The 21,434-nt window shown below is 39.6% G+C and overlaps 1 protein-coding gene across 5 annotated transcripts in view; it reads right to left on the bottom strand.

The window, feature by feature from the left end:
* ADGRB3 (adhesion G protein-coupled receptor B3) overlaps positions 1–21,434 on the bottom strand; it is a 621,597-nt gene that overhangs the window by 277,993 nt on the left and 322,170 nt on the right. For all 5 annotated transcript variants that reach the window (XM_073336359.2, XM_073336357.2, XM_073336356.2 and 2 more), the window contains 2 exons: positions 16,142–16,210; positions 12,991–13,099 (listed from right to left, as the gene is read on the bottom strand). In XM_073336359.2, the coding sequence (XP_073192460.1) occupies positions 12,991–13,099; positions 16,142–16,210 (178 nt within the window). The remainder of the gene's footprint in view (positions 1–12,990; positions 13,100–16,141; positions 16,211–21,434) is intronic.

Below are 21,434 nucleotides of genomic sequence, written 5' to 3'. Positions count from 1 at the left end.
AAAGAGCATGTAAGATCATGCGATCAGTGAGCTTGGTGACACGGCAAACCATGACCCTTTTTGGATAAATGCATGCTAAGAGTGAATGATTTATGAGATGGTAAATGATGACAAAGCTTTGGTCTGTCTGTGTGTCCGTTTTGCAATCCCTTTCAAAATTATGAAGAAAACCAGTAATAAATTACTACAAGGCATATTTCTGGAACATGTGACTCCTTTGAGAAAAAAAAGGTATACAAATGCAAAACAAGTTGAATGAGATCAGATCAATTCCCCAATTAATATCCAAAAAGGTTTGAGACTGTGAGACAGAAGTCATCAGTAACTGAGATCCCACCTCAAGGGACCTTAGAACCAGAGGTCATCAGGGTGACCAAGGCCCTGCTTCAAGGGACAGACCAAGTGCCTGAGAGGGGAAAGAAGAAAAAGAAGTAGTCTCCATCTAGAGCTGGTAGATATATCTGCTTTGTTTGCCAATCAGGAGAATGTGTCAGGCCAACATAGTTACTAAAGGTTTATGCTTAAGGAACTGATGCTTATTGAAAAGAATGTATACCATGTAACCTTAACTGCTTTCGTAATTCTCTCTCAAAAATAAATGACTGCGCACTAAGCATACTGGTTTCCAAATTCTCACTGGTACCAGTAAACCCCTGTCCAACTGTGGGCCATTAAAAGATCCATTTCAACAAAGGCCAAGTGCCCTCATTTTTATTGTCCCCAATTTTTTTAGAGAAGTTAGAGAAGGATAACACCTGTTAGATCATCCAAGCTTCACATGGAAGCCATCTTAAAATACTGATAAGTTAGTTTATTTAGATTCTGCTCTTAGCCTTTCTTGCACTGTTTATTATTTTGGCTAACTGCTGAATTGTGTCCATTATATAGGATACAGTGGCAGAACTAAATTAGCTATATCTCTGCAATTTTGGTGGTTGCTTGTTTAAGATTTTTATAGCAGTTTCCCTAGTTTTAGACATTCTTTTTCTCCAGCTATGGTAAGTTTAGATCAGGGATTGGCAACCTTTGGCATGCAGCCCATCAGGGAAATCCGCTGGCAGGCTGAGCCGGTTTGTTTATCTGCAGCATCCACAGGTTTGGCCAATCGCAGCTCCTACTGGTCACGGTTCGCCCTTCCAGGCCAATGGGGGCTGCGGGAAGCGGTGTGGGCCAAGGGATGTGCTGACTGCTGCTTCCCACAGCCCGCATTGGCCTGGAACGGCGAACCATGACCAGTAGGAGCTGCGATTGGCCAAACCTGTGGATGCTGCAGATAAACAAACCCGGTTCAGCCTGCCAGCGGATTTTCCTGATGGGCCGTGTGCCAAAGGTTGCCGATCCCTGGTTTAGATAATTAGTAATTCTCTCCACTGCTCTGACAGTCTTATTTATTCAGGATCACAGATCATATAGTTTTAGGAAAGTGAGGGGAAAAATCCCACCCCCTAAAGACTGTTAGCAACTGAGATCTCAGGTAAAATGAGTCACTTTTAAAATGAACATTTGACACCAGAAAGAAAATCTCAAAGGATCTAAATCTATTGGTCAAATTAATCCATTTATCCAAAGTTCAGTGGATGAATATATTAAAAAACTGTTAATTACCCATTGCTTAATAAGTACCTATATTTTACTTGTTACTGGTAAAGGAAGAAGCCTGAGAAGATGATCTGTATTTTTATGCTTGGCTGGGTAATAAATATTCTCACTACAAAACTATGCAACATTTCCTTATTTTTCCTTTGCAGAAGTGTTTTGATGAGTAAGATGAGTGTGATTATGCTAATGATTATGGAATAATGAATATCTGAATGTAGAAATACTTAACACAGGAAACGATTACAGTTTGCTATACCAAAAATAACAAACCTTCAACCCACTGCAGTGCTTACATAAAAGCTAACAACCTTAACTTCTGATTCCTGTAAAACTCACAGTGGAAATACAGAAGACTAGGTTTTTCTGAGATAACTGCCAAGGATCTGAGACCAGTGGTATTGGTTGAGTTTTTTCTGTAATGGTGTTACAGGTTTTTCATCCACCTCTTGCAAGTGCCCCCTTCTGGCTGGGTGTGACTGCATTCTTTAGTTCTGGTGACCCCTTTCAGCGGTTCTCAGGTGGGTTTGTCAGTGACACAGCGCTCTGGTTGGGTATACTGTCTGCACGTTAACCAGCACAAACCCCTTCTGGGGCATACAGTCCACCAGGGCCTATCTCAGTATCCCTATGGTGGTGTCTCTCTCTTGCCCTCCATGAATTTTGGTCTTGAAGTAGTCCATCCCTGGTATGGGGCTGTATCCCCAGAGCTTCCTCCCTAGAGACACTATCTTCCTTCAGCTCTCCCCAGGCTCAGGCCCTACTCAGTCCTAGCAACCAGCCAGGAGCTCCCTCAATGCTCCCCTGGTCCCTTCTAGAAAACCATCCATGGCCCTGCTGCTCTTCCAGGCAGCCAAACCTACAGTCCTTTCTTCTCCTGCTCCAAGCAGGAACTGACTACTGCTCTGCTCTGCAGCTTCTTTTATATGGCCCTCCTGGGCCTTATTGGCTGCTTCCCCTGCAGCCACTCTAGTGTGCTTGGAGGACCTCTCCACTGCTCCTTCCCTGGATGGGTGTGGCAGAACCCTGAGGCCTCCAGCGAGGGACCTTTGGGCCTAGTCTACCCCATTAGGAGTACACATAGCATTGTTGTTTCATTGGAATTGGGCAACCGTATGGAACTTCCAGGAAAGTGATGTGTGATGATATATGGGTGTAAGTGTCTGTATTAATTGCATAGTATGATTTGTATCTGAAGCATAATTTATATGCTTGAGGTCTAAGATTGCATGTTGGACTAAAAAAGGGAGCTCATTATACTTAAGACAATTTTCAACAAACCTCACCCACAGGGGAGAGACATCCACAAGGCTAATGATTACAACCCATTGAAACTGAATGGGTTTAACAATCTGAACAGTGAACCAGCCATTATGGGGACAATTCGCCCGGATAAGTCCTACTGGATGCTCTGGCTTACTGGGGAGAAAAACAAAGGTCTTCAGTACTACAAGCACAGCATGGACTCTGGGCATGTACTTGGCTAGCTAGCCCACTCTGAAGCCTGCACTGCTGTGTTCACTGGTATTGTTACCTGTGCTAGTAGGACTCATGTTAGCTTGGGTTGGCTAGCCTAGTAATATAACATTGACTAAGGGGATCAAGCAAGTCTTTGAGCTTCCTGTTCCCCATTCTATAAAGCCTGGATAAATTATTTTGGTGACCTGTCTGAAATACAGAAATGAAAAGGGGATAGGAAATCTGTTAATTATGAGCCCAATGCAAAACCCATTAAAGTCTTATAGAGTCACAGAGTTTAAGGCCAGAAAGGACAACGGGATCATCTAGTGTGACGTCCTGTGTATCACAGGCCACCAGCACCAACCCACTCCCACACACTAAACTCAACAACTTAAACCAGCACTCCCACTGATTGGGGTCAATGTTTGTTTATTGGTCCATGGAATAGTAGTGGGATCAAATTCAGAAGAAGTATCTTGCCTAATCTAACCCTTTGGACTGAGATTCAATGTGTCATGGTAGATATCAATGCAAAACAGCAAAGAGAAACAAAGGTGATAAAGAACAAAGAAGCTGAAACCATCTGCCCTGGTTGCCTGACAGGGAATGGAGTAGCAATAAAGACTTGCTTTAATGCAGTAGTCATCTAAATCACAACCCATACTCCAAACACTTTCCTTCTCTCCAGAAAAATAAAAAAAAATAGTTTTTTTTTTCTGTATCGTCCATTGATCTTGGTAAACTTTAGCATCCTCACTAATGATGGACCAATGACCAATCTTACTAATATTTAAAATGACTTCCTAGACTGTCTCACAGCTGTTCGAAACTTCAAAATGCAAATTTAGAACAATTTATATTGCTTATAACTAATTCTTTGCACAGATAAACTTCTCAGGTTTCAGTGCTAATTCTCCAAAATGTTATTGTGAGCACACTTGTTAAATATAGTTTTTCAGCTGCAGCTGCTTAAATAGCCCCCATCTGATCTCTCCCCTTTTATATCAAAGAAAGCAATTAATCTGTTGATCTTTACTCTTATTTAGAACTATGAGCAGTGCAATGAAGCTCCAGAAAACTGTTTTCCTACAAAATTGATCCACCTCATCTTGTAAAAATTATGGTTGGTGTTTATCCTGTGTTGATTCATTTCTTAAATGACCATTTATTGGTGGGTATAAGACAACCACCAACACTCTCAGTAAAAGTCCAGTATTTTACGTGATTAGAAACTTGTTGCTGTTTCAGATAGTTCTACAGCAATTTCACTCCTATTTATTTGAGAGATCCTATTTTCTCTCTGTTGAGGGAGAATGTTGAAATTATACATGTTGAATTCTTGTTAACCTCAAAAGTTCATTAAAGGGCTCTTGTTATTTTATTTTGACACAGCTCAGTTTAGGGATATGTCAATAATTTCATTACAAGCTAAAGGTGAGAGTATGTGTGCTAGTAAAACTAAAACAAAGTTGTTTTTCTGACTGAAAGTGTCAAGCCATTAACTTATATATCAAAAAAGAAATGAACATCTTAGTTGTTTTATAACTTTATTTTTCCATTGTCAAGAAATAGACCAAAATACAAGAATGATTCCTAAAAGCAGCTCAGCTTTTTAGTGCGTTTATAGATCTGCACATTATTTATGGCATATGACTGAACAACCCTGAAGTGCTGATGTTAAGAGACACAGCACTAAATCTCACATCAGTGTAACAGATAGACTGGTCAGACACCATTAGGATAAACAAACACTCCACAGAAAGAACAAAAGTTGCCAGAAAGGACTGGAATTAGCAGTGAGACTGATGGTCAGAACTCACTCTCTCTTTATATTAGAAACTCTGTAGAACTACATCTTGTTTTTCACTAGCACTAGGTGCTCAGATACTATAGTCACCAGGAGTCATATAAGCAGTTATATAGTATCAATAACCTAGCTATTTAGAAACAAATCTTGTATCAAGGGGCATCCATGGTACAAAGTCCCAAGGACCAACTGAATTTCATGGCCAAGGAAGACTAAATGGATCCTGAAATCCCTCAATCCCTGTGGCTGTTTAGCACCAACATGGCAAGCTAACCCCAAGGCCTCCACAGGAGTGGAGTCACTCATCCTGACATTTATTTATTAGGTATTTTAGAAGATTATGTCAGGTAAGGTAACATCATAGCTGGGAATGAATCTGTGGTTTTCCCAACTAACTGACTTATAAGAAACTGAATAGCCCAGCACAGGCATTCCAGAGAACCAGGAGGTTACCAGACCTGTTGGCTGGTACCTGACAGCAATCTTCATGGATATGGGCACAGAGTGGGAGGGGAGAGAAGAGATAAATATAAAACTGGTTGGAGGGAGAAGTGTCTTTTGGAACGATGCAATGAGACCTAAAACCTGTCCTAAATAGGTCATTTAGGATTCTAATGGCATAGAGCAGTGTTTCCCAAACTTAGGATGCCACTTGTCCAGGGAAAGCTCCTGGCAGGCCAGGCCAGTTTGTTTACCTGTCGCGTCCGCAGGTTCTGCCCATCGCAGCTCCCACTGGCCGTGGTTCGCTGTGCCTGGCCAATGGGGACTGCAGGAAGTGGCGGCCAGTATGTACCTCGGCCTGTACCCTTCCCACAGCCCACATTGGCTGGGCACAGTGAACCGTGGCCAGTGGGAGCTGCGATTGGCCAAACCAGCGGACGTGGCAGGTAAACAAACCGGTCCAACCCGCCAGGGGCTTTCCCTGCACAAGCAGCGTCCCAAGTTTGGGAAACACTGGCATAGAGGAATCCTCGGCTGATGTAAAGCTAGTGTAACTTGTTCTACGCCAGACCCGCCTGACCTCCAGGATGTAGAGGATGTATGGGTGGGAAAGACAAGCGACTTCTGGAGGCCAGAGGGGGCCAGATTGGCTCACATGGGAATGATCTTCATTGGAGTAAAGGCCGTACACACCATCACAAACTGGCATACAGTAGAATAACCTTTAAACTACACCACTAATTCTGCCATGGGCCACCTTTGTCCTTAGCTAACCACAGGATCAGAAGAAGAACAAAGGAGGCTTAGAGCCACCTTTCCTTCCACATACTCCTCCTGCACAGCACAAGTGAGGAGTGAGACTTTTCACAGTATGAGGCAATAGATTATGTGTGAGAGATATTTGGCTGAAACTTAAACCTTAGGTGAAATCCTGGTTCCACTGAAGTCAACAGCAAAACTCTCAGGATTTTAACCAAGACCTGTACGGTTGATGGAGATCCACAAACATTTTGTACATTTTTCTGCTGATTGTGCAGTTTTTTGCTAAAGAGAAATAGTTCAAAGCGTTAATAGCAGCTAAGTAGATATTGTAAATAAATATAGATAAGGAAGGATTATCCTGATTCTCTCTGTAATCATTTCTCTTCCATCAAGGTTCTGCCCCAGTAAAGAAGTCTAAGCCTTTCTTGACTTGTCAGAAGCTGAAATAACAGCCACCTATCCATTCACGTATCAGTCTTTCTGGATTCTTGCAGCTTACGTTGGCCAGCACCATATCATATTGTGTGTGCCTCACAACTTCATTTTAAAAAAACTCACAGCAATATCTTTCTCTTCCTTCCCTTGTAGGTTGAAGTAATTTCCCTGTGAATTATGCAGATCTTAACTGACAACCATGGTCCTACTCTGAAAAGTGACTCTGAAAGTGGTATAAGGGGGTTTCTTGTTTATTGTGCCTTAATGTTTCCAGAGCAAATATGCTTTGTTTATAAGTAACACATGTTTTTCTTAGTTGTGTTTGCTTCTGAAAGTGGCAATGTCTGTGTCAAGAATCAGTATTAGATTTCAGTGGTGAAAAAAAATCCTTGCACTGATTTGGCATAAACAGAGATGGAAGATACAGCTACAAATGCTGGAAGAAATTAAAGCCAAAAAAAGGAGGCAACAGAAGGTGGTCAGGAGGTAATTTGAATCAGTTAGAAAGAAAAATACTAGCAAGGAAGCTTAGCAAAGGAAAATTAAATCAGCTTTAGCAGCACAAATGAAAAGTGATCTCAAGGCAAACATCAGCTGGAAATGTACGAATGTAACCATACTGTAAGATCAGATATGAATTATAAGAAAAGACACAGAATCACTGTTACAAAATGCCCAAACTGGTGTGGAAAAAACAGATAGAAGAGGTAATCATCCATTTGCTAAATATGAACAATAATGTTTCAAAAAAAGGGAATATAATGGGGGAACTTGAACCAACCACAAACTCGTTAACAGAGAGATGCACAGAGGAACATGAGAAGCATAGAGGTGAAAATATCTGAAGTTAACATCTCAGATGAAAAAGAAAGAGGCTATGGGAAGGACAATCATTTCCATAGCCTCTAACTGTTGGTTGGAGGTGCAGCAATTCTACCCTGTGGCTCCCTATAGATTTTCGGAGGGCCAAGATCAGACTTTCCCTCCTTAAATAGGAAGGAAAACATTTGAAAGGCCTATTTGGCCCAGCTCAATATGAAATCCCAAATGAATGATTTGGAGTGCAGAAACTGTCATATCAGATCAGGCCAGTTGATGTTTTTAGCCCCTGTCCCTCTCTGATAGTGGCTAGTACCAAATGCTTCCAATGAAGAGGCTTGTCTACACTGGCGCAGCTCTGTCACTGTAGCACTTAGTGAAGATGCTACCTATGCCAATGGGAGAACTTCTCTTGTTGACATAGCGCTGTCCACACTGGGAGTTAGGTCGATATAACTGTTGGTTAGAGGTGTGGATTTTCCACCCCCCTTGAGCAATGTAGTTATACCGACATAAATTGACAGTGTAGATGAAGCCTATCAGTTATTGTTTGGCTTATGCCCAGAAGCATGAAGACCAGTATCCTTTCTGATGTGGTTTATCTTATTGAGTGTAACTGTGATTATTCCCATTCTCCATATAAATGACCAATCCTGTTTTTCTTTTTATTCCTACTAAGCACCTAGCCTCAATGATTATGGCAATGGACTCCACTAGTCACTCAGTTTTAAATGTTTTGCTTTACAGTTTAACTGAAGGACACCTGAATGTTTTTGTGTTAGGAATAAGGTTAAATCAGGATGGTTTATCTTCTCTTACAATTCATTATTTTCATACATCTATCATGTACCTTTTTATTAATCTCCTTTCAACACTAAACAATTCTAATACTTTCAGTCTCTCTTCAATGAGAAGTCTCCCCGTCTCTCTAAGAATGTTTATTACCCAGCTCAGATCCTGTTCTATTGTGCTACAGTGTTGCTGGGTTTTCTGGGTCAAACACAGCATTCCAGCTGATATTATAAGATATCATAATATTTCCCACATTATTTGCTGTTACATTCACTCTGTTTATTTTCCGTGCCTTCTATCCATGACAATACCTTTCACACCAGAACTACTTGGTTTTTCTAATAGCATCTTGTAAAGGACTTTATTGAAAGTTCAAGGAAATTTTAGAGACACAAGATAGGTGAGGTAATATCTTTTATTGGACCAACTTCTGTTGTGAAAGAAACAAGCTATCAAGCTACACAGAGCACTTATCTGTTTCAGCAAAGAAAGCTGGGCCAATAAAAGATATTACCTCACCCATCTTGTCTCTTTAATATCCGGGGACCAACATGGGTACAACAACACTACAAACTAGTAAATTTGGTCAGCCAGTTTTCTTTTAACTATCCCTTTGCTGCTACACTGAAACAAACCTAGTTCAGAACAGATATCCAATATTCCTTTACAGAACAATCCTAATCTGTCCTACCATATAAAGTGTCCTACCTTTCATTACTGTTTGAAGCATTTTACTTGGTTCTAAAGTAAATCTCACTGTTCCATAATTTCCAGATCCAGCTGATCATTTTTTAAAGACCAGGACAACATTGCTGCACCCCAATCATCCAGTCCAGCAGCTGATTTTAATGAGATTGAAGATTTCTTGTTAGCAGCTCAGCCACATTATTAAGTTCCTTCGGAACTCTTGATGGAAAAGTATTGGTTCTGGTGACTTGTTGCTATTTAATTTTTCAGTTTGTTCCAGCAACTCCTCCTTTGTTTGAGAGAAGACTAGAGAAGGAGTGGGGCGAGCTGTAGCGTGAATGGACCTGTTCTGAGTGTGGTGCAAAATTTGGTCCTAGAAAAGAGAGAGGGTTTTTTTGGATTTATAACTACACTTTGATGTGTGGTTCATAATAAGCATTGAATCTGAGTTAGACAGAGATCACCTAAGGATTAGTAAGGAAAATGACACTCCATCTGCAGAAGATCTGAGGAGATTGGCATATCTGTCAAACCCAATTACAAGTGTGGATGCCCAAGATAAATGATCTATGGATCAGTTTACTTCTGTTCAACTGGATTTGGACATGCAAATTAAAATCAGAACACCAAGGACACTTCTGTGGCTGTGAAATTTGCTACACAACTGGAATCTTTCTTATCTGCAGCACATCAAAAAAAGAAGCAGCTCATGGTAAGTACTGAATCTTGTTTCTCATTTTATGTGAAAAGGGATTCTAAATGCATGCATGAAATGTCTGAGGAGATTGAAAATTATTATATTCGTTTTTTTACAAAACAGACCATGACAATAACTATAGTACAGTTCTGCTCCGTTAATTATGTATAAAAATGGCCCCTTCTTTCTGCACAGATCTGCTTCCTGTATTCTACATATTTGCTTACTTTTGTTACAAAAATAACTTTTACTACTTTTTACGCTAGTTAGCACTACAGCGTTTATACAGTTAAGAGAGCATGAGCTGGATGTATTCCTTCTGATGTAATAGCAACAAAATTACATTCTAATTACTTGGTCAATGAATCACACTTGTGTAACTCCAATGAAGGCGACTGTGTTGCACTGAGGGTATAATTTGGGGACAGTGGTATTGCACAGCTTAAACATGGGCAGAATTTTGTGTGACTAACCTTTATTACTGGTGCAAAAAGGAAAAACCCAGCTTGATTCTTAGGTTATTTCTACATTTGGAGCTGGAGGTGTAAATTCCAGCATGAGGAGACATACCTAATCAAGCTAGCATGCTAAAAATAGAACGTAGCTATGGCAAAGTGAGTGGTGGGAGGGACTGGCTGCCCTAAGCAGTTACCTGCCCAAGCTGCTAGGTACATACTAGGGGCAGGCAGTCCCTCCTGCTACTCGCACCGCTGTGGCTACATTCTATTTTGATTAAAGCTAGCATGTGTATGTCTCCTCAAGCTGGTATTTACATTCACAGCTCAAAGGGTAGACATACCCATAGATCCCAGGATGAATTTGGAGGACTGTCAGTAGGAACTGCCTACATTTTTTTAAAATATTATTTATTTGTATTGCTGCAGCAGCCAGAGGCCTTAATTAACCTGAGTTTAGGAAGAGCCCTGAGCAAGAGGTGACGTGTAAGATTAACCAAAACAGAAATAACCCTGGAAGGCACTGTGACTCAGAGATCACCCCCTCCTTGTTCTTGCAGGGAGTAGCAATTTACAGACAGACTATAATAGCAATCAATTTCTCCTTCCTCATGCCACACCAGCTCAACTACCTTGGGCAGTGAGCAGAGGTAGTGGAGCCAAGACTGTGCCCATTTCCGGTCCAGCTAGCCAGCATAGGTGTATGCATTTCTCTTACTTTTCTTAATCTCTTTCACTTGCTTGCATGGGCACATAGTCTAAGTAAGACTCTAGTCCTAAGGGTTTAAAAAACATTAGGTGTGAGAGGGAGGAGGATGATCAAAGGAAAACTACTAAATTTAGTAACACCACCTCCCCAAGCAGTGTAGAGAAATGGTAGATGTAATTAGGTTGACACACTATCTGCGTTGACACTCCTTTGCTTACCTAGAGTGTTCCTGGCTTCCAGAAGCCATCCCACAATGTCCACACTGACAGTGCAATTGATACAAGTGCTCCTAGTGAGGACACACACCGCCGACACAAGGACCAAAGTGTGTATGCACAAAAGCAATTTAATAACTGTGGTGGCTTATGCAGATGTAAGTTAGGTCAACATAATTTTGTAGTGTAGACATGGTCTCAGAAAGTCACAGCTAATTACAAGATGGAGGAGACTGTTTAGCAGAAGTAGTTAACACATATTTCAAGGGACCATTCAAGGTGAAGTGGCCCACTAAAATCCCTCCAGTCACAACGATGAAAGGAAGTGGGGGGAAGCAGCTGGGTGGGTTGTTTTTAGTGTCTAGCAAAGTTATATATTTAAGCTCGTCTTTTCAAAGTGTTGTGCAGGATTCCTTTGAGGATGAGGACTGATATGTCAGAGATAGAGTGATCACTATGTAGTGTTTTTGTTTTTATCTTTTTCCTGTGTGAATTTATTATAAAGGATAGTGATTGTATGGTTTCACCTACATAGTTGGTATTGGGGCAATATTTCTAAGGTTAAACAACGATCCCCAAGCTGCTCAGCTTCGGTTAGCCCTGAAGGACATATAAAGCTTGCAGATTAGAGCAGCTTTTAGTGCTATTTGGAACCTAAGACTGTAACTCATTTGTGTGTATATGTTTACCTGTTTTAACCTTGTAAATAACTCTTATTTCTTTTTCCTAGTTAATAAACCTTTAGTTAGTTTATTATAGGATTGGCTTCAAACGTTGTCTTTGGTGTGAGAACTAGGATGCACTTGACATGGGGTAAGTGACTGATCCTTTGGGACTGGGAGTAACCTGAATATTGTTGTGATCTTTGGTGCAAGGTACCATCTATCACAAAGGCTGGTTTTCTTGGGTGGCAAGATAGCCAGAGTGGCCAAGGTAGACTATCTGTGACTCCATCTTAAGGCTATTACAGTGCTTGATTCTTGGTTGGTGAAATCTAATTATAAAACACACAACCAAGAATCAAGTTTAGGGTTTATGCCTTGATTTGTAACAGTCTGCCTGGAGGCTGGCACCCATGTTCATGAGCCACCGAAGACAGGTTGATAGTAGTCACTGCAAGTTATGGCAACAAGATGAAATACTCAAAATTGCCTTACAATCTGGGTCATTTCAAATGCATTAGTACTCCATGCCCTAGATGAACTGAAACTTCAGAGATAATTAAAGCCCCTAAAAGGTTGAGTCCAGGTTGATGACATCTTTCATATGTTCTGAATATTATTTTAGTATCCTGTCTCGGTCTTCACTGGCATTATGAATGTTGTACAGCTGCTCTAACAAGGCTTTTAAAAAGTAAATCAAAACAAAATTTTGAATACACACACACAGAGAAAAGCTTTACACGATTTAGTTTTATAATGACAATTGATGTTTAGGTTTTATTAATGGTATTTGCTGAGGCTGATTACTATCACACTACAGTATGCACAATAAGGTCTATGGGCAAATAAAAAATAGTAGAAATATTGTCAACAAAATCAACATTTATCCAGTGAGTTAAGCAATTCATTTTATATATATATACACATACCAAAATTATTAATTCTAATGTCTCAAATTGAGATATATATGTATATACACTAAAATTATACAGTATATACAATGATTCAAATAGCAATTTGAGACATTAGAATTAATAATTCTATTAATAATATATATAATGTATATAATATATATATATATATATATATATATATATATATATATATATATATATATATACTAAAATTACTAATTCTAATGTCTCAAATTGCTATTTGAATATTGTGTATACTGGCAAGCTTCTAGTATATGCATAGCATAACATGGACTACTTTTTGGATTTTATTTAGGATCTTAAGCTTTATATTCAGGTTGTGAGAGATGAGAAAATAGGAGATTGAGACTTACTCAAGCATTCACTTTTAAATAGAGTAATAAACTAGATAACAGATGACCAAACACCAAAACACAAGTTTAGAAGAGGATGCCAATCATATAGACAGCAGGTATAAAGTACATACTTGCATGTTTTGATTTTCAAATATTTGATAAAAGAAGTTCCTATTTCTTACCTACATTTCCAGTCATTAGGTATGAATTCTGAAAGTCCATCATCCCCATTCCAACAATGTGTATAAAATCTTCAATCACCTGCATTAGCTCCACTGATCCTGGATAGATCTAATAAATGAAGGTCAGATACACAATAACTGCAAGAGTTTCCCAAACTCTGTAGCATTCACATAAAATACTAACCAAGTCCAATAAAATGAGCTGGGACATTCAAAAGCTAAATTGTACTCATACTGTTTTAATATCCAAACTTTTAAGTTACTGCAAAACAATATGTTTTAGTCTTCAATGCATCATTTATCCCCAGGTAAGATTTCTCTCAATATCATTCGAAATCAGTTTTGCCCAAGAACTGTGGGATGTTTGCCCATAAATTAATGCACCTAACAGAAAAGGATTCAAATTCTTTGCTTTCCACAACTCTCAGTAACAGTTACTGTATTTCAGAGTCATATTCCAGGAACAAATTTAGAACAAATTTTGCTTTCAAATCTGTGCAGGCAACCTCCAACAATGTCGACAGGAGTTGTGTATGTATATGAAGGCAAAATTGGCCCTTAGTTCTTTGCAGTATGGTATCATCTTTGCTGCTTTGAAACAGTATTTAACTATAAAATGCTTTCTTGAATTTGTGTATATTCATTTTTAACATTATTATTAGTGCTAGCACAGAGTTAAAGTAGTAAACTAAAGGCATCCATATTGATCTCTGCAATAGCAGAATTGCAAAATGGTAAATGGCTAGTCCATTTACAAGAAAACATATTTCATTTTCATGGTCCTGAGAGGGCATTAGGACAAAAAATATGTATTCATTATGCAATAGTATGAAGAGATTAGAAACCATTACATTTATTAACAAATTTAGCAGATAAACTGATATCATATACAACATATACATCAGTAAATCATTGAAGGATTATTGTCTGTGTCATGAACAAGGGATACTTTCCTGTAAAATAAACATTTATATATTTTTAAAAAATGGATATCCTGCTGCACACAATACATTTTTTGTCCTCATACATAAGGGATGGTCAAAATACAAAATGTAAATGATATTCACCGTATACTGTTCTGTATTTGGGAATACAGACACTCTCTTTTTTAATACGCATGTGTTGCTTTTGAAGACTACAAGTCCCAACATCTAATACTGCCCCTTCCTATTATTTGATGTGTCTAGCTCCAGAGCCTCTGAGACCAAGGTGGGCAATTGCATGCTGGGTTCTGTAGTGTATGGAAGCCCTTATATTAAAGATTTGGGCAGCAACAACCTACTTTCTTTTATACTAATTAATTGTATAAGATAAGAGGATTTGCTTTGAGCAAACTGCATTTGTACGCTACTTTGGATCCCTGAGATTGTGCTCTGCATTCTTCTTTCTGGTAGAAAGAAAGCCTAATTCACTATCAATAAATTGCTGACTTTCTATGAGAAAACACCTGCAGCAACTCAACATCCTTTTACTAAATTAACTGCCAGCATCAGAAACCATTAATTATGGATTATATAGAACACAAATATACAGCACCCAGTTTAATACATGCCTTTTGTTAAGAGCTGATGTAAAGAGCTTCCTGGAGGACGCCATTTTCGGGCTACAAAAATAATTCTTTATTGGGCCTGCAACACTCAGAAAGTATGCTACATATTCTTTATCACCATCTACTGGCACTTTATGTATTAACTACATACTTTACACATACACAGATAGAGAGCACCCACGTAACACCTATGGGTCAACGGTTTCTCCTGTGGTTATTTACTGTGAAATTCTAACTGGAGTGAATACTGGCAACAGACCGTTTTGATTGAAATGCACCCTTTGTACTCAGTCCAGGAACATATACGACTTGTTTGGTGTATGGATGATACTGATATTAAAACATTTGTTACCTTACAAGAAGTCATTAGAAAAATAAAATGTAAATCTGCATCACTCAGGGCAGTATTTGCACCTTGCCAGAGGAGATGCTTCCATGCTGATGACACTTGTTAAAAAAATAATGTGTTAATTAAATTTGTGACTGAACTCCTTGGGGGAGAACTGTATGTCTCTTGCTCTGTTTTACCCGTAGTCTGCCATATATTTCATGTTATAGCAGTCTCGGATGATGACATGTTGTTCATTTTAAGAACACTTTTACTGCAGATTTGACAAAACGCAAAGAAGGTACCAATGTGAGCTTTCTAGAGATAGCTTCAGCACTCTACCCAAGATTTAAGAATATGAAGTGCCTTCCAAAATCTGAGAGGGATGAGGCGTGGAGCATGCTTTCAGAAGTCTTAAAAGAGCAACACTCTGATGTGGAAGCTTCAGAACCCAAAACACCAAACAAGAAAATCAACCTTCTGCTGGTGGCATCTGACTCAGATGATGAAAATGAATATGCATCGGTCTGCAGTGCAATAGATTATTATTGAGCAGAGCCCGTCATCAGCATGGACACATGTCCTCTGGAATGGTGGTTGAAGCATCAAGAGACATATGAATTTTTTTGCGCATCTGGCATATAAATATCTTGCGATGCCGGCTACAACAGTATCATGCAAACACCTGTTCTCACTTTCTGGTGACATTGTAAACAAGAAGCAGGCAGCATTATATCCTGGAAATGTAAACAAATTTGTTTGTCTGAGCAATTGGCTGAACAAGAAATAGGACTGATTGGACTTGTAGGCTCTAAAGTTTTACATTGTTTTATTTTCGAATGCAGTTATTTTTTGTACATAATTCTACATTTATAAGTTCAACTTTCATGATAAAGAGATTGCACTATAGTACTTTTTAGGTGAATTGTAGAATACTATTTATTTTGTTTTTTACAGTGCAAATATTTGTAATAAAAATAAACATAAAGTGAGCATTGTACATTTTGTATTCTGAGTTGTAATTGAAACCAATATATTTGAAAATGTAGAAAACATCCAAAAATATTGGAATAAATTGTATTCTATTATTGTTTAACAGCACGATCAATTGCATGATTAATCACAATTATTTTTTTAATCCCTTGATACCCCTAAAATAAATATATAAATAATTAGGACAGGATTTGGGAGCACTACTGAGAATATTTAGGGCAAAATGTGAAACTCTACTTTGGTAATTTTTGAAAGTAAATAGCAACATAGGCAAATCTTACCTGCTGTGCATCTTCCCATTTCTCTTTGTTCTCTTCATCTAGCAGGTTACTAACTATTTGAAAGAAGTTCTGCAAAATTGAAATAAAAAAAAAATCAAAGTAAAATGAAATTCAGAAATATAACAAATGCTCATGACATTAAGTTATAATTAAGAATGATTTTGTATTGTTGTGACAGAGGCCCATTGGCGGTTCACCACTCTTTGTAAGCAACTCTTGTTAGCTGTACATACCGTGTATATCTGTGGAAGGTGCTGACTGAGAAAAAGTCAGCCATAGCTGGGAAGAAGGAAGACTGGTGAGAGAAACCATCTTGACCACAGACTGTACCTTGTTAGATTAAGTTTTAGACTTTTAGATGAGTGTTTTCACTTTGATTTGCTTATAACTCTTTCTAACTTTATTCCTTTTACTTGGCATCACTTAACCTATGTCCTATTGTTAATATTTTTGTTTTAATTTTTACTAGAAACCAGCTCAGTGCTGTGTTTAAAGGGAAGGGTGTATTTACACCTGTTAAGTTAATAAGCTGTGATGTAATTTTATTTCTTTAGAGGAACAAACAAACCTTATTATTTCTCTAAACTGTCCAGAAGAGGGCTAGACATGGCACATGGTTTGGGGGAAATTCATGATGGGTGTGTGTTGGGATCACTTTGGTGGTTGTAATCAAGGCTGGTGGAAGCCAAAGAGGGGCTGTAGTCAGGCTCGGGTCAGAGCTGCTGTCATAAATATAAAGGGAAGGGTAAACCCCTTTGAAATCCCTCCTGGCCAGGGGAAAGCTCCTCTCACCTGTAAAGGGTTAAGAAGCTGAAGGTAACCTCGCTGGCACCTGACCAAAATGACCAATGAGGAGACAAGATACTTTCAAAAGCTGGGAGGAGGGAGAGAAACAAAGGGTCTGTGTCTGTCTATATGCTGGGTCTTGCCAGGGATAGACCAGGAATGGAGTCTTAGAACTTTTAGTAAGTAATATAGCTAGGTATGTGTTAGATTATGATTTCTTTAAATGGCTGAGAAAAGAATTGTGCTGAATAGAATAACTATTTCTGTCTGTGTATCTTTTTTGTAACTTAAGGTTTTGCCTAGAGGGGTTCTCTATGTTTTTGAATCTAATTACCCTGTAAGATATCTACCATCCTGATTTTACAGGGGGGATTTCTTTATTTCTATTTACTTCTATTTTTTATTAAAAGTCTTCTTGTAAAACACTGAATGCTTTTTCATTGTTCTCAGATCCAAGGGTTTGGGTCTGTGGTCACCTATGCAAATTGGTGAGGCTTTTTATCCAACATTTCCCAGGAAAGGGGGGGTGCAAGTGTTGGGAGGATTGTTCATTGTTCTGAAGATCCAAGGGTCTGGGTCTGTAGTCACCTAGGCAAATTGGTGAGGCTTTTTACCAAACCTTGTCCAGGAAGTGGGGTGCAAGGTTTTGGGAAGTATTTTGGGGGGAAGAACGCGTCCAAACAGCTCTTCCCCAGTAACCAGTATTAGTTTGGTGGTGGTAGCGGCCAGTCCAAGGATAACGGGTGTAATATTTTGTACCTTGGGGAAGTTTTGACCTAAGCTGGTAAAGATAAGCTTAGGAGGTTTTTCATGCAGGTCCCCACATCTGTACCCTAGAGTTCAGAGTGGGGGAGGAACCTTGACAGCTGCCGAACCAGGACTATCTAACACCGAGACACTTCAGAGTGTGACCTGGATACTTGTAGACTGGTTTTGAGCATCCCAAGATGGGAGCTAAAGCAGCAAAGTATTTTAAGGCGCCCTAGAGTTGCAGGGCAAGTGGTGACTCTTACTGGTCTGGATTGTACCCCAAACCCCGTAACAATTGTCATTACTGATGCATGTTTGTGGTCTATTTCCTGCCACCAGTATAAGAGATCACCCAGACACTACAATAGAACAAAAAAGGGCGGCGTCCACTTTGCAGAGAGGCTTAGACCACAAAATTATTCTGTCCAGCCATATAGTCATGGGCTCAGTATTACTGGTTTAGGTAATAAAAACTAACCAAAATCTTTTCAATATGCATATTTAACCTATTGGTCTCTCCAAATTTTCCTGTGTCTCTGCATTTTCTGGTTTCAGTCACCACGAGATTGGAAACATAATGAAATACTTTGACCCAGGCTAGTTGTATTTCCATTCCAGCTAAAACCTAGAGTACTGGAAATCTCAGAAGAAAACATCCATATTTCCAGAACCAAACCATTCAGGTTTGCACATCACTCATTAATACTAACAAGGATTCCACGTCACTTGCCATGGAATTTTTAGTGAGATAAGTTTGGGAAACAGAAAAAATAAAATAGACAAAATATCTTTTTCACTATACAGTAATGAATGTACCAGTGGAAAATATTTCCCAAACCAAGGGTTAGAAAATAATGCAGTGGCATTGTTTTATACTTAAACAGTGCAAGATTTTACTTCAGATATAATATGGGCCTAAAAACTTTACAAGAGTCCTTGCACCAAAGCAAAAGCCCCATTAACTGATGAAGAATTTTGCTTGTGAATTTTTGGACTGGGTTCTTTGTGGTGCACAGGATAAGGCAGAATTTGGTGAATCAATTTTACTTTTGATACATATTGCCCAACTCTAAGGCCAAGCCAGTAAATCCACTCTTTCAGCATCAGCACCAGCATTAATACAGTTTCTAAAATAATGCAGGAAGTGAATTTAGCCTTTGCATTCACACAACAGTTTAATTGTACTGGTATAGTTGAAGTGGTACAATGCTACTAGTGTGGAGACACTTACACTAGTATAGATTATTGACATATGGTAATGGACATAAGTTAAACCAGTATAAGCACATTTGTACTAGTATAGTTGTCTCCACGGTAGAGGGTTGCCCTTGTGTGTGTGTGTGTGAGAGAGAGAGAGAGGCACCAAACCAAAAGATCAATTATCCTCTCAGCTCTACTCCTGAGTACAGTGCAATGGTTGTGAGAGATGGGCCAGTGTTTACTGGGAAGTACTTTGACAGTAAACCACAATATTCTTTTGACTTGTTTTTATCTGGCGGCTGTGATTGCAGAGCCATTGGCCATTATCTTTGAAAACTTGTGGCGAATGGGGGAAGTCCCGGATGACTGGAAAAAGGCTAATGTAGTGCCAATATTTAAAAAAGGGAAGAAGGAGGATCCTGGGAACTACAGGCCAGTGAGCCTCACCTCAGTCCCCGGAAAAATCATGGAGCAGGTCCTCAAAGAATCAATCCTGAAGCACTTACATGAGAGGAAAGTGATCAGAAACAGTCAGCATGGATTCACCAAGGGAAGGTCATGCCTGACTAATCTAATCGCCTTCTATGATGAGATTACTGGTTCTGTGGATGAAGGGAAAGCAGTGGATGTATTGTATCTTGACTTTAGCAAAGCTTTTGACACGGTCTCCCACACTATTCTTGTCAGCAAGTTAAAGAAGTATGGGCTGGATGAATGCACTATAAGGTGGGTAGAAAGTTGGCTAGATTGTCGGGCTCAACGGGTAGCGATCAATGGCTCCATGTCTAGTTGGCAGCCGGTGTCAAGTGGAGTGCCCCAGGGGTCGGTCCTGGGGCCGGTTTTGTTCAATATCCTCATCAATGATCTGGAGGATGTTGTGGATTGCACTCTCAGCAAATTTGCGGATGATACTAAACTGGGAGGAGTGGTAGATACACTGGAGGGCAGGGATAGGATACAGAGGGACCTAGACAAATTGGAGGATTGGGCCAAAAGAAATCTGATGAGGTTCAATAAGGATAAGTGCAGGGTCCTGCACTTAGGACGGAAGAACCCAATGCACAGCTACAGACTAGGGACCGAATGGGTAGGCAGCAGTTCTGCGGAAAAGGACCTAGGGGTGACAGTGGACAAGAAGCTGGATATGAGTCAGCAGTGTGCCCTTGTTGCCAAGAAGGCCAATGGCATTTTGGGATGTATAAGTAGGGGCATAGCGAGCAGATCGAGGGACGTGATCATCCCCCTCTATTCGACATTGGTGAGGCCTCATCTGGAGTACTGTGTTCAGTTTTGGGCCCCACACTACAAGAAGGATATGGATAAATTGGAGAGAGTCCAGCGAAGGGCAACAAAAATGATTAGGGGTCTGGAACACATGACTTATAAGAAGAGGCTGAGGGAACTGGGATTGTTTAGTCTGCAGAAGAGAAGAATGAGGGGGGATTTGATAGCTGCTTTCAACTACCTGAGAGGTAGTTCCAGAGAGGATGGTTCTAGACTATTCTCAATGGTAGCAGAGGACAGGACAAGGAGTAATGGTCTCAAGTTGCAGTGGGGGAGGTTTAGGTTGGATATTAGGAAAAACTTTTTCACTAGGAGGGTGGTGAAACACTGGAATGCGTTGCCTAGGGAGGTGGTGGAATCTCCTTCCTTAGAAGTTTTTAAGGTCAGGCTTGACAAAGCCCTGGCTGGGATGATTTAATTGGGGATTGGTCCTGCTTTGAGCAAGGGGTTGGACTAGATGACCTCCTGAGGTCCCTTCCAACCCTGATATTCTATGATTCTATGATTCTATGATTCTATCTACATTTGAATGGAGGTCTCTGGCAGTAAAATATTGTAATAGGTTGCCTTTAGGGGCTTTGAAGCAGGCACCTCACCCAGAACCTGGTAAAGGAGACTAGGTTTAATTCAGTCTCCTTAGGCAGGGAAAGCTTAATACATTTCCTTTTGCATGCAATAATGTCACAAAAGGGTTAATGATGTTTCATGTCCCCCTCTTGAGAACATGTGGTCCAATGGCATTTTTGGAGTAGAGGGGTTATGTGGCTGTGAGATGAAACAGAGTGCTTTATATTAAGCAGAAGTTTTGGTTGCGAGAATATCTAGAAAAATACAGAGCAAGAAGGGTGTTATTATTAGGATAGGGTAGAAGTGCCTGGCCCAAGGCCTCTACCAAAGGCAACTGCCTGTGCACCATTTTTAAGTCCCTACTTGTTTCAGAAAACAAAACTTGTACACATTTTGAAAATAAACAAATTACACTAAAAATACCTGACTCAGTGTCATCAATTTCTGCTCCAAATGGGAGGCCCCAAAACTCTTAACAAAATGATAACAATAAATAAACTAACAGACAGTCTATGGTCTCTCTCCAACCATGTGTCAGCTACTTTTCAAAAAAGTAGCTGTCTTTTTAGGAGGCTTAAACAGAAAATATATAATTGCCTCTAGGTGTTACTTTCTATGTTTGGTTGCCCCATGTATTGAGTGTCTTCACGCAAATCAGATGAATGACACCTAAAGTCACAACCATCTTTAAAAGCTAGACAGCTTT

The sequence above is a fragment of the Lepidochelys kempii genome, chromosome 3 (assembly GCF_965140285.1).
Source record: "Lepidochelys kempii isolate rLepKem1 chromosome 3, rLepKem1.hap1, whole genome shotgun sequence".
Taxonomy (NCBI): domain Eukaryota; kingdom Metazoa; phylum Chordata; order Testudines; family Cheloniidae; genus Lepidochelys; species Lepidochelys kempii.
This window is presented reverse-complemented; position numbering and strand designations above follow the sequence as displayed.